Source organism: Eufriesea mexicana, unplaced genomic scaffold (assembly GCF_001483705.2).
Source record: "Eufriesea mexicana isolate 0111107269 unplaced genomic scaffold, ASM148370v2 scaffold6940, whole genome shotgun sequence".
NCBI lineage: Eukaryota > Metazoa > Arthropoda > Insecta > Hymenoptera > Apidae > Eufriesea > Eufriesea mexicana.
Genome location: NW_016914784.1, coordinates 74,796 through 93,047, shown reverse-complemented (window position 1 = coordinate 93,047; position 18,252 = coordinate 74,796). Strand labels below are relative to the sequence as shown.

Sequence of the window (18,252 nt, the reverse complement as noted above, 5' to 3'; positions counted from 1 at the left end):
TTCCTCCCAAACGCTTCCGTTTTCACGTTTTTTTTTTTTTTTTTTTTTTTTTTTTTTTTTTTTTTTCCGGTTTTATCGCAAAGGCGATTCGCGATTCGTGGTTGGTCACGAACGCGTGTGTCAGCCGTGTCGATTGGACGGGTTTATCCCGGCGAGTCGGATAACGGTACATCGGTGTGATCGGTGCGGGCGTTATATCGGTGGAAACGAAACACTGGTCGACGATCGAATCTCGATTACCGGAGCAAATCCGCGAGCAAACGGACGGCGGTTGTCGCTCGCAACGCCAGCGTTACCTCCATGATCCGACCGAAAGACTAGATGTTTGCAAACTGGTTTCACTCGCAATGTCGACGCCGTTGCGTAATGTCCGGCACGGCGACGTAAGTCCGATTTGTAATCCATGCTATTCGACGCGCGTCATTGCTCGTAATTAATTGGAATTCGCTCCATCGCATCGGTCTGACGTGCGAACGATCTCTTTCGAGATACACGTCGCTCGAAACGGAACTCCATTTGCATTCCTCCTTTTATTTTCGTCCCGTTCCTCGTCGCTCGGTTATATCGTTTTACCAGCCGAGTTATCATCGGGGCATCGCGAGCACCGGGAATTGGACCAGGAAAACGGTATATCGCGGAAACGGAGTAGGAATCAGCACCTATTTGACCTCGAGGGACCAAGATGTGGAAGTTGCGATATTCTCGGATTCGACTTTCCTCGCGTATAAAGTAGACAGTCCGCCACGTAGCTTCGTTATTCGCAACCTTCCGAAACACGCGTTTCCATGAATTCGTGGATCGTATTTATTCGAGCGTGGCATAACAGAACTCGTTCGCTCGTTCGCCCATTCGCTCGCTCGTTCGTGGAGGTTTCCAATCGAGCTGCGCGCGGTGTAGTCGTAATCCTCTTGGAAAGAATCTCGATGGTAATCGATCGGAACACTCGATCGACTCAACCCTGAACCGGAACACGGAGAAAACGTTTGATGGTCGAGTAGTCGAGTGAAACCGGGACTGGTTCAGCCGGGCACGCTTAATTAACCAGCCGCCTTTCGTTTTCGAACCATCGAGTTATTAAGTTGACGTAGCAAAGCCTTTTTTTCACGTAGATGAATTTATCGAATTTTCCGGGCTCCCGTGCATAATCCAGGCAGAAATTAAATAGCTTTGAAAGCTCTCGTTTACCCGCGGTTACGATGCAACGTATCTTCCGTTCAACGACGGCTAATCCAAACGCCCTCCGCTTCCTCCCCTCCGCCCGAAATATATTCGTTAAATGGTCCCTCTTCAACGTCCGCGCGTAAAGATTCACCGTCGGGTAAAAGGAACCGTCCGACCATCGTTTCTCTTCTTCTTCTCCCTCTCTCTCTCTCTCTCTCTCTCTCTCTCTCTTTCTCTCTCCTCCTACCTGGATCTCGAGACACACGCGAATTCGCGTTTCGTTTAACTCGTCGGGTTCGCCTTTCCTGCTCGGCAATTCCAAGAAATATAATCGACCGCGCGTATACACGCGTACGTACATACACTGGCGCGTATACGTCCGTCCGGTGGCGGAATAGAATTCGCAGAAGCTGAAAGGTGTTCGCGTTGAAAAGAATAGCCCGTAGCAAAAACAGAGCGAGTGAGAGAGAGAGAGAGAGAGAGAGAGAGAGAGAGGGTCGCGCGGAATTTTGTTTTGGCTTCTAAAAAGAAGGAATTCCGGTTCCATCTCGTCGGCTACGCGGACGATTTTTGCGAAGGCCGTTTGTCCCCGGGCAATAGAGCTTAGGGATACACGGAGAAAGAGAAAGAGAAAGAGGGAGGGGCGGGGGGCAGAGTGCCATAAACTGCGCGCTATAATGGGCTCTGGGAAAACGTAACAATGCGGTTAATCGGGCGCCTGGCTCCTTCCTAAGGACCATCGCGGTTGGAAGGGGCAGGAGGGCGGTGTTGAAGAGCGGGGCACGGCGGGCGCGGGGGGCGAGAGGAAAAAATTTCGAGACGCCAGGCATTGCTCCCTTTGTTAGCCGAGCTGGCCTCAGGTAGAGAGAAATCACGAAAGTCTGCCGCATTCTATGGAAATACACAAAGGCACGACTGGTCCTTTTGTTATCCCGAGGGTTTCTACCTGCCCTTCTCGACCGTGGCTCGCGAACAATGTAACGCTGCACGGAGAAAAAAAAATCAGACGAGAGATAAAGAGAAAGATATAGTCGGCGAGAAAAGGAGAGAGTGGGAGCGGGAGAGGAGCGGGAGAAGCGAAGCGAAGAGGAGAGGAGGCGTTGGTACGATGGATGCGCGTATAGGCGGCATCCTCTCGAGGTCATTCGAGGTCGAACGAGCGACAGCTCGAGGAGCAGAGTCGCTTCGAAATCGAACGATTCGTCGACTCGTGGTCCCGAAGGCCGCCGTCGCCGCCGCCGCGTGTCAAGGTAGAGAAAGAAGTTGGGAAATGCTCCAGTTGCGTAACGATAATTGCACTTTCGGCGAATCATTCATAGCGTGGCATAGTTGAATTCCTGCCGAGAGGAAGGCGAATACTCTATCCCGCTAACTTTAACGCGCGTAGTAAAGCCGCCTGCTACACCGCTCCGCGTTGACCTTCGATGAATGAAAATAGATGGCGGCGGATCGGCTGTTCCGTTCCGTTTCGTTTCGTTCTACCTTTCTATTTTACTTTTTTTTCCACTGCCCGCTGGCCGCCGACTCTCTCGCGTCTCCTCTCGAAAGAGCGTGAGCGTTCGATTCGCAGCCAGAGGATAGAGAGCGAGACGGAGAGAAAGAGAGAGGAACCTGGGAACGAGAGGTCTCTCTTTCTCTCTCTCTCTCTCTCTCTCCTTCGAGTAACGAGTACGAAGTAATTTTGGCCTGATTCTCGCCTAATTTTGGCCCACCCCTTCGATACGTTACAGCGTGTGTCGTTGCTGCCGCTCCACCACGGTGTCGAGTTTATTTTCGCGATCGAAAGAAGATATTTCCCTCTTCTTTTCTCACGCTCTCGACCGCGTTGCTTCGTTACTCGTAAACCACGAAGAAACCCGCTCCGTCGTCTCTGCTTCTCCTACCGTGGCGAATCCTTTCGAAATTGGATCTCGTTTCCCGCGATAAATTTCCGCTTACGTTTCTCGCCGATAATTTCGCTTGCACCTTCGAATCGTCCCACGGAAGAAAACCTCTCGCTCCCTTTCAGGATAACCGATTACGCGCGATTCACCGAATTCCCGGGCTCGATCGCGACCACGTCCTCGTAGCAGAGATCTCTCGTCATCGACCAACTCGTCGCGCTTTCGACGCGGAGAGAAATAGAGAGAGAGAGAGAGAGAGAGACTTGGCCAGTCACGATGATGGCCGAAGCCGGTAAGAATCGGTTTAAAGTCTCTCGCGAACGACTCGTTTAGTTTATATATCCGGCGGATCGTTGCGGTGGTCGGTTCTCTTTCTCGATTTTCTGCCGGCACCGCTTGCTCCCCTTTCGTCCCTGTGTGGTGGCCGCCGTTCAGTCGAGTGCAGCGTTGAATCACAACCGCAAATATCCTTCTCCGGTAACTGGCTTTGCCGGTCGTGCTGGCCGAAGGAGAGAGAAGCGTGGTCGTGGCACGACGACGACCACGACCACGACGACGACGACACGGGCGAACGGTAGCGCAGCGGCAGCCAGCAACCAGCGACGAGTAGTACAGCAACGAGAGAGAGAGAGAGAGAGAGGAGCGCGAACCGAGCACTGCTAGATTCCTACCAGTTGGACGAGTCTCCGTGTATTTTACAATTGCGCGCCGCATCGAGCTGCACTCCGCAGAGGCCACGATCTAGGTCAATAGAGAGGTCGGTTTCTCTCGTTTTATCGCCGTCTTACGTGGCCTGGTGAATCTAATTGGGTTGCTCGCTAAGGATCGCGTAAGAACCCGGCGTGTACGGCTGTTACGTCTCTCTTACCGTTACACACCGATCTCCCGGAATCGCGTTTCAACCATCGCCGTAAATTCGTCAGCGTCGCGATGGCGAATTTCGCGAGAGAGAGAGAGAGTGAGAGAGGACGAGAAGGGAACGCGAGGAATCGGGTGTGACACGCACGATTCCGCGTATCGCTGTCGATACGGTCACTAATTAACGCGATTCCAATGACGCGAGCGTGATTCAGATGCTCGATAAAGCGGGCGTTTCGTAATTTGAATGTCGCAGAAGCTCCGTTGAATCCGACCGCGTTATCTCGTGCTTCGGTATTGTCAACCTTACGACTCTGGTCGAAGGTCGACCAGGCTCTGCCTTTCCGTATATATATCGCGTATACACGCGCACCCACACGTACGCGTTCGCGTATCGCGAGCACTCCACGCTATCGCGCCACGTTCGTATTTCGCATTATTCCCCTTTTATCGCGGTCGACCATCCTCGTGGACAAAAATCGCTATTGTTAGGAGTATCTTTAGCGCGTTATCTTATCGGTGTTACACGCAGGTTGTAACATCGCGTTATCGGTGTCAGAGGCAGCGGGTCGACCAGATCCGCCCTATCTCTTACGGTTCTTTCAGCCGTTTTTATATATCCTTCCTATCGTGCTCCCTTTTCTTCTTTTCCTTGCCTCTTGCCTCCTTCGATCATCTTCGTTTCCGAAGATCGGGATAGCTTCGTTAGGGGATCGTTCGCGAAGAGAAAGTCGGGTATCGGTGGAAGATGTTCGAGTTACACCGTTCGGGTACGCGAAACGCTGATTGCTCTTCTCGTTCTCGCGGTAGGTGTGCCCCCTCGATCTCTCGGATTCGTCGGATTAAAGTTTCGTCCCGCTTTATCCCGATGTGGTGGACGCGCACGGTGGTGGAGCATTGGCGAAAATTCGAGGTTGACACGCGAGGCATGGCGTACGGCGTCGTTACGAAACGTCGAGCGAGAAACGAGCTTTGCGAAACGGGCGATTCGTTGGAGGATGTTTTCGCGAAACGGTCGCGTTCGCGCTGGACGCTTGTCGTTTATCGAAAAGTCGAGTCGATCGAGGGCAGATATTTTTTTATCCAAGCGAACAACAAACCGTGAGAGGCGTATCGGAATCGAGGCGAATTCATTTGAATCGCAGATAGCGGTTTCCGCTGGAATAAGAATCGTTTCCCTCTCGCGAGCGCGCATGCCCCATCTCTTCTTTCCCTCTCCGTCCTTTTCCTCCGTTTTCTCTGTTTCCCGTGGAAAAAATATCTGCACGCGAAAGCGTATACCGCAGCTATCGCACCGGCAACGTTATTCCTCCTTCCTTTCGTTTCGTAAATATTTTCTCGTCTCGAGCGTGAGCGGCAACGAAATTCTCGTTGTTTCGCATTCCGTTGCTTTGTCGGTCGCGCAAATCATTTCCGAGAAGAATTACGCGTCTCTTTTCAATTTTTCTTCGACTCGAAGAAAAGAAACGGAGAGAAAAGGAAAGGCGGAGAAACGGCGTGGCCGGCGACGACTGCAGGGGGCGTAATCGAAATCCAGCAAAGGGATTACCAGGGAAAAGTGGACGATTACGCGCGTATGGTAACCTTGTCGACCAGACGACCGTTATCGGGCTGCAGCCGGGTAAAAACCGTGGATCTCGTTAGAAATGGAGGAACGACGCGCGGTGTCCGTAATTATTTCCATAATTACCGACAATGTCGAGCGGCGTTGGAAAAAGGAAATCTATTCTCGATCGTGGAACGCGTGTAAGCGATGCCGTAATTGCGAGCGGAGTAGGTTCGTTAGGATCGGATTGCACGGAATTCGAGGAAGAAGATGGAAGAGAGAGGGTGGTGTTCTCGGTTGGCTCGGCTCCCAGCTGGCTGCGCGTGAATAAGCGGGGGCGAAATAATTTCGCATTTGGAATATCGACGGCGGCGAGAAAGAGAGACGAGGAACAGCGAATTCCGGCGTACGAATTATTTTCGGCCAGTGCTTTGGCAGTTCCGATATTCGGGTCAAACGCTTCGTTGCCGATCGCCGGCGATCGTCGCGCGTCGCTTCGTCTTCCAGCCCGATGTTTGCCCTCGTTACAGCTGCTCTCCGGGTCCTCTTCTTCCACTCGCGAAAATAACCGCGATCGAGATCGGAGCGGAAGTAACGGCGACAATGCGCGTACGAGATAGAAGGGCGGGAGGGATGGAGTTCTCGCGATAAAAGTCGACCGAGAATTAGGAAGAAGACGATGGTAGCGAATCGGGAGTAGCGAGGAAAAGTTTCGGATACTCGTGGCGAAAGGTCAAAGGCTGCGCACCGCGGGAGATCGGATAGAGCAAAGAACTGGTCGATCCACGGAGAGTACGTTCAACAACCTGGTGACCTTCCTCGGCTGTTCCACGCGAACGTATCTCGCTCTATTTTCGAGCGGTGCACGCTCGCGCGAGCGCGCTTCGGCCATCTACGCGTATATTTGGCGCATTCGGTTGGCCGTAGGACGCCACGGAACGGAATGGCGCGTATTCGAGCCGCGCGACGAATCGTGCGGGAAAATCGAGAGAGATCCGGGCGACGTTTCTTCCTCCGATTAAACCGGGTCGAGTTCGTTTCGGATTCTCGAGCACCGGCTATCTCGAAAAGTGCCCGTGACGAAACGCGCGCGCGCGCGCGAGGTCGAAGCGGATATTTCGCGGGAGGTCAAGAGGAAAATTAATCCCCGGGACCAATGGGCGCGGGGGGTGAACCCGTCTTCGCTGTTCGCATTTTCGTCGAATCGAAGGGGGAGAGTTTAGCCGGGAAGGGAAGAATTAGATTATCCAGGCACGCGAGTAGCGCGCTCGTTGCCACGCTCCGTTGGCACTCGGTTCGCCGGTTGCGATTTCTAGAATAATGTATTCCATTCCGCTTTTGGCCGTCGGCCAAGTATATGTTTACGGAACTCTCGGGGTAAAGGGAGCGAGATAAGGAGCCGCAGTCGGTTGAAAGGCGGACTCTATTTACGGATGCACCGAGCCGAGAGACAAAAGAGATTCGCTCGCGCGCTGCTCGCTGTCTTTGTCGTATAAATGGCAACTTGTTTATGGAAACGCGATACGCCGCGACGTGGACGTTTCGCTCGAGAATTCGAGCTCGAAAGCGGATTCTCTCGCCGGGTACGCGTATACACGCGCGCGCGCCGCCTTCCACCGACCACTTTCACGCCGAATCGCGCGCCGATCCTTGGGACCGCGCGTGCTTCGATAGATCTCGCGAGTCGATCTCGCGACGCTTATTTACGCGTAACCGAGGAGAATGGTGGCGGGCCAGCTGGTGCAAAAAGGCGCGCGCACCGTTGCCTCGTAAAAACCGCTTCGAGCATGACTCGTTCCTTTTTTACGTCTTCCACCGCCGCCAAACCAGGCTTATTTTTTTCCTTTCTTCCCGATACCTCGCGTCGTCGGTTTCTCCAAGGCCTCCTCTCCTGACCGTCTGGTCGCGCGAGTACGCCGGCAAGTACTTGACCAACCGCGACCGTATCGCTTCCCGGAAACGGTTCTCGTTCGCGGAGATCCCGCGACGCGGCCATTCCTGCCCCGACTATTTTTAAAGGTGCCCCGCTCTCCTGCAGCGCGGCGCTCGTCCTCGATCCTGATTCCCGAACGAGTTCGGTAACCCCCCGACCGACCGACCAAACCAACCAACCATCGTCGTTCCCCGTTCCCCTTGATCTTTACTCGTGCCGAGTGATTTACCGCTCCATTGCTTCTCCCGCGTCTCGCTCGGTTTAACTCGCCGTGCCGCGCATCGCGATTATTTCTTGGAAACACGGTCGCGTCGATTATCCCGACACCTCTCGCGATTCTCTCTCGCTACTCCTTGGACCTCGATCGCGTCATTATCTAAAATTCACCGCTCTCTGGTGACCGCTTGGCCGTTGCCCAAATTTCGCGACGCCGACGCCGACGCCACCGACGACGACGACGACGGCGATGGCGACGGCGACTCGAAAAACCGCCAACGATTCGTCGCGTGTCTCTTCTCTCGACCTCGCCACGCGGAATGGAAGACGATGCGGGAGAAAGGGGTCGAATTTCCTTTCTCCTCTCTCCCGTGCCACCGGGTATCGACCACCGGGAACGATTAAACGTATGGACGTTAGAAGTCTAACCCTGTCCCCCCCTCGAATGCCCGTCGTTATTCGATTTTACGTCGTTTCCAGTCTCCTCCATTCAAGCCCCGTCCAAACTTCCCGGTGAAATCACCCTCCCCGATCGATCAACCGTATCAACCCTTGGAACACACCCTCGCTCGACCATTCGACCTTTTATGCCGAGTTTCGCTGGATTTATTGATCGTCCTCGGGCTTTCGCTGAAATATCCATGTCGAGGACCAAACTTTCCCTCTGAACCATTCTTCACCCTTCAGTTTCTCTCCGTCTCTCTCTTTCCATGGCTTTGCATTCTCCCTCTCTCTCTTGCTGCCGGTCTCGAATGGTATTTAGACGCTACGAAAACATTAGTTTCGTGCTCGACCGGCCAGCGAATGGCTTCACGGTAATCTTGGTTTCGCGAGCATCGTCAAAGGGACCGTCGAAAGGATCCCTACCTAGCCGTAAAGATAAACGCACGGGCATTCTCGTTTACGCGCGTTCGGGAAATCCTAGGGCACGGAGAATATCTCTCCGTTCCTCTCCGGGTTTTATTCGCGCATAGTCGCTGCTCGTTAATCACCGGCCGGCATCGTGCTTGCACACGGTGTGTCGATATTTCTGGAGCACTCTGGAATTTCGCTGGTTCACGTGGAAAGGGGTAAGAAGGCCCGTGGCGGATAAAGAAACGGAGGCTCGGGATCGCGGTAGAAAAATAAGGACATCGGCGACGATAAAAGCGCGTGACAATTTTCCGCGGCTATTCGAGGCGTACTCGAGCGGTATAACAAAGCATCGCTATCCTGTCACGTGCGCGAATGTCTAACGACTACGAATCGCCGGTTTTATACGTCATTAGCGCGTATCGATTACGTGCCCCGTAAAGTAGGTATTTATAATTGATTACTCGTCTCGTTTATGCAACGCTACCGTCCGGGTTTAGTAAAAAGTTATTTCTATAGCGACTGCAAGCCACGCATGCTAATGCAGTCCGTATGAAATTGTAATGAACCTGATGCATAAACCATCGTCGTCGAAGCGATTTGCATGGTAGCGAGAAAGCGGTAAAAATCGTAACGCGAACGGTGCGTCGTTTCGCCACGCGATAAACCGAGGATCCGAGTCTTGGGATCGGCGCGTGGAACGCTGGAAAATTGGAAGCAAGAGTGGAAAGAAAGGAGAGGAGGATTTAGAGGCGGAAAATATGGAAAGAGGGGCGGAGCGGGGCGTCGTTTTCCCAGGCTCTCTCTCGAGCGCCAAAGCAGCGCGTTCCCCCGAGTTCGCGGCGGTAAAAATAGAGCGAAGATAGCACGGAAGCTTTTGGCATGGTCGATGGTGGCAACGGCAATTTTACGAGCGTCGGTCACTCGTCAAAGCCTAAGCGGCGCGCTCGCGCGTCAGGCCCATACGACACCGACACTGCCAACGGCGACGATGACGACGACGACGATTTCGAACGCGTTCTCCTCTCTCTGCCAGTTGTCATTTTTCTATGCCCCTGATATTGTACCCAAAAACGTTTAAACTCGGGTTTCATCTCTAAGTATAGCGACGCGTTAGCAATTATAGGTGTGGCGGAATTACGCCGTTCGGAAATAACGCCGACGTATACGCGTCCCCCCTGGATGCCAAAATTGTCGCGCGAAGTCAACATTCTAATAAGTTTTCGGCCCGAGATATTTCCGTCGTTCGTGTTTCGCGTTTTGCACGAGCGCGACGAGAGGAAGGCGCGGATCAACCGAGTCAACAGGTTAATCCCGCGTAACGTTAACGCGGCGACGGGTTTCGATTACGGTGCCGCGATGATAAAACGCCGACCGAGGCCAACGATAGTCGCGAGCTTACTCGCTCGAAAACCTAGCTATATACGCCAACTAAATCCGACGGGTATTATCAACGACGACGGTGCGCAGCGGTTGCTCCGTTTCCCGTGTCGTGCCTCCTCTGGATATGCGCGTATGCACGTCGATGGCTTCCGAGCAAACGTAACAGCCGGTAGAGCCGTGGCTTTTGCAAGGTTACTGACATTTGCCGCCTGCGCCTCGCTCTAGCTTCTCTATAGACCACCGACCACACACACACACACACACACACACCACCGGCAACCGGTCGATCTTGGCGAGCGAAACGCGTCGTAAATTTCGTTTCGTTTCGTTCGTTCGACCCGTCACCGGGACGTCGTTGGAACAAAAGCGGTTTTCGAGGATGACGCCTCGCGCGAAATTTCGTTTCCATTTGTATCCCGGCTCTCTCTCTCTCTCTCTCTCTAACCCTTCCCCGTTCCCTCCGCCAGCGACGAGAGCGCGCGAAGAAGGACGAAGAGGTCGGTGAAACGCGCGGGGCAGGTGTGCGTGGGTCTCTTGTTCGTTCGCGGTTGAATCTCGTTAATCGTTGAGTCGCTTATCCAGCCGCCGCTGCCGCTCTCCGTATCTCGCAGAGCTAAATTACTTTTCCGATGGGTTGTCTAGTTCGATGATTCTTCGATTTCTCCGCGAGCGTTGGCCGCCGCGATCCCCGCCGCTCGCTCGTAATTGCCGCGATTGAAACTGCCAAGCCTGATTACGTGACTCGAGTATGGATTTCGAGGTGCAAGGTTACGCGGAAGATCGTACGGCGAGATCCGACCGAGCCTAATAGTAAATATCGCGATCCCACTCGCCCGGACCAGCCAATCGCTTTACGCTACGCGTCACCTCGTTCGCTTCTATTTTCGATCCGACGTAGTCCCGACGTTTCCGTCCGATTATTTGTCCGCGATAAAGCAACAAATATTTAGAATACTCGGCGAAGAGGGGAAGAAAAAAAAAAAAAAACAGAAGGAAAAAAGGAGAGGAAAATGAAAACGGATGCTACGTAAATAACCGACTTTACGTCGTATCGCTAATGATTAATGCGACTTTTACGCAACGCGCGAGAAATACCCGTGCGACCAACCGATACCGAGGCGAGACCTTGGTAGCGAAACGGTCGAAACTCGCTTCTCTTGGTTGTCCTTTCCGCGAGTTTCAGAAATTTCTCGCCAGGCACGCGTCGTGAACACGCGCGGCTACGAATATTCGCGCGGACTTTACTTACCCGACGAAGAGGGACGAAAGGGAGAGAAGGAGGAAGGAAACTCGGCGAAAGCGCGATTGGACGCGAAGAGAGGCAGGTTTGAGTCTCACCCGGTAGGTATACCCGTTACATCGAAGCTCGTATATACGCGGTCGTTCATGTAGGCAAGCTAACCTGTCCGAATGATGCATTGGCTGGCGCAAAGGTGTGCGATTGTCCGTGAGACGAGCTCTCCGGACCAGCACGTGTGCGGCACGAAAACTCGTTTCGTCTCTCTTTCTCCTTTTTCTTCCCCCCTCTCTCCCGCCCTTCCCCGCCTCTTCCCCCAACAGCTCGACTTTTATCCGTTGACGTGTTTCTGTCTGCGGTGAAATTACGTCACGTAGAAATCATGGTAATCACACGATGGGCGCAGAAAGCGTAGGAATGCAAGCGTTAATTTGTCCTACGATACACGCTCGCTCGCTCGCTCGCGCGCGCGCGCCCGCCACGTATGTGAGCGCGTATATGCATCGCGATGAAAACAGAATTCTAGGAACCAATGATTTCTTTTATATTTTTTTTTCTTTGCTTTTTCTTTTTTCTTTTTACACGCGTACGGATGTATATACGCATACGTCACATGGTTTCTTCGCAGATTTATTTCGCGGTCGTGTTTACGACGTGGCTGCCTGCCATTTATCTTTCTTTTCCCTCTCTCTCTCTCTCTCTCTCTCTCTCCATTTGTTTTTCCTTTTTCCCACGATATTCTCGACGCAGGGATCACGCGCGATGAATTATCTATCGTTCGGAGTCGATCTGCGCGCGATCGATAATGTCGTACGATCTTCCTCTTTTTTTTTTTCGCGCTATTCGTCTTTCGCGATTGCCCATTTCGTATTTGGTACGTATTTGGTACGTATTTGGTACGTATTCGGCACGTACCGGGTGTGTTTGGTAGACGTTCGATTACGAAATTACGCGTTCCAAATGCTAGTCGCGCTTTTATACGTGAGGAGGTAATTGAACGCAAAAGCGTAGCTCGTTTGAATAGGCAGAAAATAAAATGCAACGTATGCGGGTAATGATCCAGTGACCTTTGGCAAGCTCGTTCTCCGGTCCAATTACGCCACAAAGACGAGGTGGGACACGTCACTCGACAAAGAACTCGTTCGAGTTACGAACTCGCCCCTTTTAGTAGCCGCTATAACTTATTTTACGCGAGTAGCGTCGCATTGTCCACGCGATAAGTGATCCAAGGATCTTTCTCTCTCTCTCTCTCTCTCTCTCTCCGTTTCGTTTCCTCGATCGAAATTGAAAACTTGCCCGCGTCTAACGAGTCGTAAATACACAACGATTAGTTGGTCGATCATCGGCGTCGTCGACGTCGCGATGTTTTGGTAGAAGAAGGTGACCGAATTTCGAATTATTACTCGCGTATGCGGCTATGCTGTTTTACAGCGCTACGTAGAATCGAGCAACGTTCGTGCCCGACTTTGTCGGAACCGTGGAGTGGAGCGAAGCGAAGCGGAGTGGAGTGGAGTGGAGCAGAGTGGAGCGTAGAGCGTGCGGAGTCGAGGCGAGTGGCATAAAACGAAAGCAAAAATAGGTTCGCACGGCGTCTCGTAGCCGGTCGTGTCGGATAGAGGGAACGCGGCCTGGTCGTTTCCCGCTGCGAGAGCGCGGGTCAGGTGAAAAGAAAGGAAAGGGAAGGAAAAGAGCGAGGAAGAAGGTAGCGAGTAGACGGACAGGTGTCTGGAAGCCATCTTGGTCTTGGTCGTCTCGTGCGCCTTCGGAATGTCAGGCTGACTAAGGTCGAACGTGGCGCACGAAGAAAGCGGTATTCAGCGCATCCTACAAAATTCATGAGCCGTAAAATTTCCACGTCGAGCATAATCGAATCGTTTCTGCTCGGATAAGAGTGAAATATCGTTTTCCCGTCGCGACACACACGCGTGCGAAATAGATGGCCGTTATCTCTCTCTCTTTCTCGTCTTCGAGAAGTTGTTCTCCTCGTCGCTTCGACGCGACCTTTTCTCTTTCCATAACTTTGGCAGGAAGCAAAAGCGATTAGCGACGAGGAAAGTCGAATACCTTGGTGTATACACATTTGTTTCTACGACGGGGAACGATACTCGAGAGCCCGACAGCTTCGACTCCCGTTATCGCGTACACTCGGGTCACGATTTGTAAACAGGAGCGTCGACCGATCAATGGCCTCTCCAGGAAATTCGTCTACCGCTCAGTTTCTCGACTCACCTCGTTTGGAATGGTCGTGCCTCGTCGTGCCTGTCTCCTCTATGGCGTTTGGTAAATATTACGCGAAAATAAATCCCTCGGTTGACCGAGGAAAGAGAAAGCGCGAAGGTCGCGATACAGCTGTGCGACGACATAGCGCCGAGAATAAACGAGAACACGCGCGAAGAAGCGCAGAGTTTTGCTTATCCTCTGTCAATTATCCTCGAATCAACGTCGAATTACCCGCGTCGATCCAGTTTCTCGTTAATTCGCTAGGTGTTCGAGATGTAGGTTAACGACGCGTCTCGCGTTTCTCCCTCGTCGAACCAGAGACGCTTCTAAACCGGTATAGTTAAAGTTCCGGGGGACCTTTTGAACCGTGTCGGTAACGCGGTTAGCGCGTTTCGATCGTTGGCAGGAAAACGCGTCGAGTGCGAGGACGCGAAGGTTGCCGGCGATTGCCGAACATATTCGCGACATTCCCAAGCGTATCGCGATAACCGTTGTCGAGACACGATCGCGGTAGTTTGGAAATGCTCCAAACCGGAGCGGATCGCGATGCGATTTCGATCGACCTCGAGAAACGCGTTATCTTATCGCGAACCTCGTGACCTTAATTTACATTTTTTCCCCTTTTTCTCTCCCCTCGCGCGTTCTCTTTCTTCGTTTTTGTCTCGACGCTCGTCGAGCGTACGATTTAATTGGCCGTGCAGATAAGCGGTGGCGTACGAGTGCGTGCACCGGCCTTCGCGCGAGAACGAAACGGGTGTGGAAAGGTGTGGCGGTTGGGGGGATCCGCGTTACTCAACGCGGACACGTCCAAGCCGTAAAAAGAGATTGGTGTATATTTTGGCGAAAAGAGAAGAAGCGATCGGTGGTGCGTGTTCGGGGTGACGCATACGCGCGAAGAAAGAGCGAGCGGTTGACGCGAGGAGCGAGGTTCGAGGAGCAAAACAAAAGAGGCCGAGAGGCAAGGATGCGTAAGGCCTTTTTTGGTGATATTTGCCGTGTATTGCTCGGCCAGAGCCGGTCTCTCTTCTGGTCAGGCCGGTCTCGGGCGACCGGATTTTTCAAAGGTTGCCCGCAGCTCGAACCTGTCCTGTTCCCATACCGGACTGGTTTATCGACCGGCACTGCCTCCCTGGCTCCATGCCTCTCCGGCTCTCCTCCGGCTCTCCTCCGGCTCTCTGCTGCCTCTCTGCTGCTCGATTTCCGAGCAACGGCGAAGAAAAGGGACGAAGGAGAAGGAATTCCTGTCCTGTCGGCCTTCGGCCATCTCTGCTCGTCCGCTGATTAACCTCTTCTCTCGGACCACGACGATTTCACCCGGTCGCGCTAAACGTAATTGCCATTTTTCGTCTTGCATTTTCTTTTCCCTCCTCCTCTTCCTCGATCGCGCTGATTCTCCTTCGATCATCGGCCGTTCCACCATCGACAAGGTCGTCGTCGTGCACGCGCGCGCGCTCGGTTCTCGAACTCGTGGCGGAACAAATTTTCCGAAAGTTCGCCGCGGAGGAAACAGGTTCTCGAGTGCGTTATTAAACATCGGAAAGCAATGTTTAAATTAACACGGTGCTGTTTCTCCGTTACGCGCGTTCTTTTTACTTTCTCGTCTACGGGCCGAGTTTCCAACTGCCCGCCACAATGCCGCGCAAAAGTTTGCCCATAAAATTAAAAGTTCGCCAACGAGCGAATCTCGCGGATCGACTCTAAAAAGAACCGGACTCTGGCGCTTGGAAACGCAAGACTCCGCGCGGCTCGGAAGAAAGTTTTTGCTCCTGATTTATGTATAACAGAGCCGGCTCGAACCTGTTCTTTCGCGCGGCTCAGCCTATCTTCTACCTCTCGTTGTCGGAAATCTGTACAAGGGTGACGAGAAAAAGAATTCCAAGCTCTCGTCTAATCCGCTGCTCGCCGGGGGATACATCCTTTCGACGGTGTACGCAAATCGAAGCGCTTCGATATCCAGTTTCTCGCGACCGGAAAATGACGAGGAATAAAAACGATAAAGAGACGCGTACGAAAACGTCGGGGAAAGTCTGTCGCGTATCCGCTTGCTCGTCGTCGTCGTCGTCGTCGTTATCGATATCGATATCGCAAACTTCCGGTGGGATCGATCGTCCGCGTGTTACTTTGGCTAAAACAGGATCGGCGTATCCGCGACGAGCCGAAACGACGAGCATGGTGGAGCCGGGAACGGTGAGAAACAGCGTGAGGAGGTTTCGTCTAGACTAGAAATACGGCGACGGTTTATTGCGAGTAACTGCGAAATTGATATCCTCGGCGAAGACGGAAACCACGGATCGATTTATGCAGCACCGGCTGAATAAGTCAGCCGTGTTTTAGAGATGCAAATCGGTCGGATGCAGAAACTGGTTCCGGTACGTCTAAGCGTAATAATAAGCCGTGCTCGTTCTCGGAACGGGTACGGGTCGACCGAGCCTCGTTCGGGTACTGGATCTCGTGGAAAACGCATCGGCTCGTTTCTCTTTTCCCCACGGACGGAGCTCTCCGTGCGTTTATATCGCTCGTATTGTGTGTGCGCGCGCGTGCGTCTTCCTCGCGCATTAATAATACCGGCGCGTATACTCTCCGCGGCCTATTGTGTCTCGCTTGAAACATCCTTGCACCATTTCCTCCCCAGCCCTGAACTCGTCTTTCGCGCGTAGCTCCGTGCCTTTAAACGTTGCAATTTCAATCGTCGGCTGCACGAGGATCCGAGAGAAAGTGGCGTGCGATTTCCAGCGGAGATTCGAGACGGTGAGACGTCTAATCGCGCGAGCGAGCGAGCGAGCGAGCGAGTCGGTGCAAAGGAGGAATCGCTTTCGGTCGGTATCGGTGTCGAGTCGGAAAGCAAACAGAAGGCTGCCCGATAAAAGATAACCTCCCTATTCGAAATAACGATAACGCGTCCCACGCGTAGTCGGAGAGGAAAGTGGTCCAACGAAAAGGGGAAAAGAGAGGGGAGAAAGGACTGTGTGTGCCCTCGGCGGTGATCCGTGTACGAGGAAGCGGTGTATGCCTTATGCCTGGAAGTGGAAGCGCGCGAAAAATAGCACGGCAGATGCTCGTGGAACTGGCAAATACGCGTTTATCGCACGGATCCAACGCGTGCATTATTGGAAGGTCCGCCGACCGAGGACCGAGATAAACACGCGCGTTGCGCACGTAACAGTATAAATAACTTGCGCAAGCATTAATGAATGCTTATCTAGCTGAGCCCGTTAAAAAGTCACGATATACGCGCCAGCCACCGTCGGCGTTATTATCGCGGCTCTTTTAATACCACTCGCGAGTCCGTCGAATGCATGCACGAGCACACGACACGCACACGAGCGTGCGTGCACACACCGACGATTCCCTCTGTCTCTGCCTATCGTTTCTTTTTGCTCGCGCGTCGCTGTAAAAATCCGTTTCTTCGTCGTCCGAGCGACTAACCTTTCGCGATCCTGGGGTCAGCCTCTATGAATCATTCCCTCGTACGCTTTATGCACGTGTTTTTCCCATCCCCGTCCTTTTCCTCCATTTACGAATGTCTCTCGGTGCGTTTGCCATTCGTTTGGATCGCCAAGACACGATGGCGCTCGGTGTCGCTCCGTTTAAAGCCGTCTACTAGCGCGCACAGCGAAAGTAGCAGAGAGGGAGAGAGAATTTCCCCGTAATTATATCGTCGATGATAATACCGATAGCGACGTACACGCGTGTAACGAGGATTCGACAACGCTCGAGCCAATTGCTCGCGTACGCGCGTATCGGAAGCGAGTAGCCGAGGAGTACGTAAATCGATAAGGAACATGAATATGAAGCAGTGGGAAAACGTTGGCTCGCAGTCGCATAAATTACGCGAGTTTTTCGAATGCTTGCTCATCCACCGACTCTCCGTTCTTTTCCTCTTCGCGTGGCAACCTCTCCCGTCGTAAATCGCGGCTCAAAGAGCGGAGAAATATCCGCGCCGCGGATCCGAGAGAACCAGCGATTCGAGCCTCGAATTCCTCGAACCGACGCCGCGGCGTTCTTCGCGAGCGTTTATCGCTGGAAATTGCGAAAAAGATTGGCGGATCTATCGAACTCGATCGACGTGGCGCTACTCGGCGCGGCGCGGCGCGGTGTGGCGCGGCGGAATAAACGCGATCGAGGAGAAAAAGTTTGCCCACTGGCCCGAAAGCGAATGGAGGCGAGTTGTGGATCGAAGCTCGTGTAACCTTGAAACTTTTGTATGCGTTTCAGGGAGCGGCGAGAAGCGGAAGCCCGGCTGGAGAAGCGTGAACGCGAGAGAGAGGCCAAGATGGAAAGGGAGAGGCTCGAGAAGCAAAGGGCCGCCGAGCAGGCAGTTCACAAGCACTTCGAAGAGTCCCTTAGGCTGGCGCAACAAAAGGTTAGTCAGCCTTTACTGCCTGTTTTTCTCCGCTGCGCGTGTTTTTAATGACCTCCGGGCTCCTCCATCGCGCGGAGCAGCGTGGAGCAGCCGTGGAGCAGCGTGTTTAACAGATGCTGGACAAAAAATCAACCGGTATTATGCGCGTGTTTAAGCGACCGATAGCTCGACCGTCGCCGTCCCCGATATTCCCGTCTCTCCGTACTTTCCATACTTTCCATCTTACTCGAAAACGAAAAGAAAAAGGAAAAGGGAAAACGAGAACGAAACGCGGGCTAGAACAACCGAGTCACGGTCGGAATCCCGGAAGTTTGAGTTGGGTTTCTCGCGACCCCGAAAGTCAAACAATCTCGGTGCTAACGAGGACATCGCGATGCGTCACTTGTCGCCTCCTCTTCCTCCTCCATCACCTCCTCCTCCTCCTCCTCCTCCTCCGTCTCCCTCCGCTGAGAGCCGGAAAGGCAGAAATATTTTTATCGCGCGTTTAGCTAAAGAACCGACGTTAAATATTTAACGGTGGAGCTCGATTATGCAAGCAACGTCCAAGGGCGACGTCTCGGAAATTCTGAGAACCAGCAGCCACTTGTTTGTACCGGCATT

The 18,252-nt window shown here is 53.0% G+C and overlaps 1 protein-coding gene across 1 annotated transcript in view; it reads left to right on the top strand.

Moving 5' to 3' along the window:
• Kdm3 (Lysine demethylase 3) overlaps nt 1-18,252 on the top strand; it is a 179,613-nt gene that overhangs the window by 138,169 nt on the left and 23,192 nt on the right. The window contains 1 exon segment of the mRNA XM_017907126.1: nt 17,505-17,652. Coding sequence (XP_017762615.1) covers nt 17,505-17,652 — 148 coding nt within the window.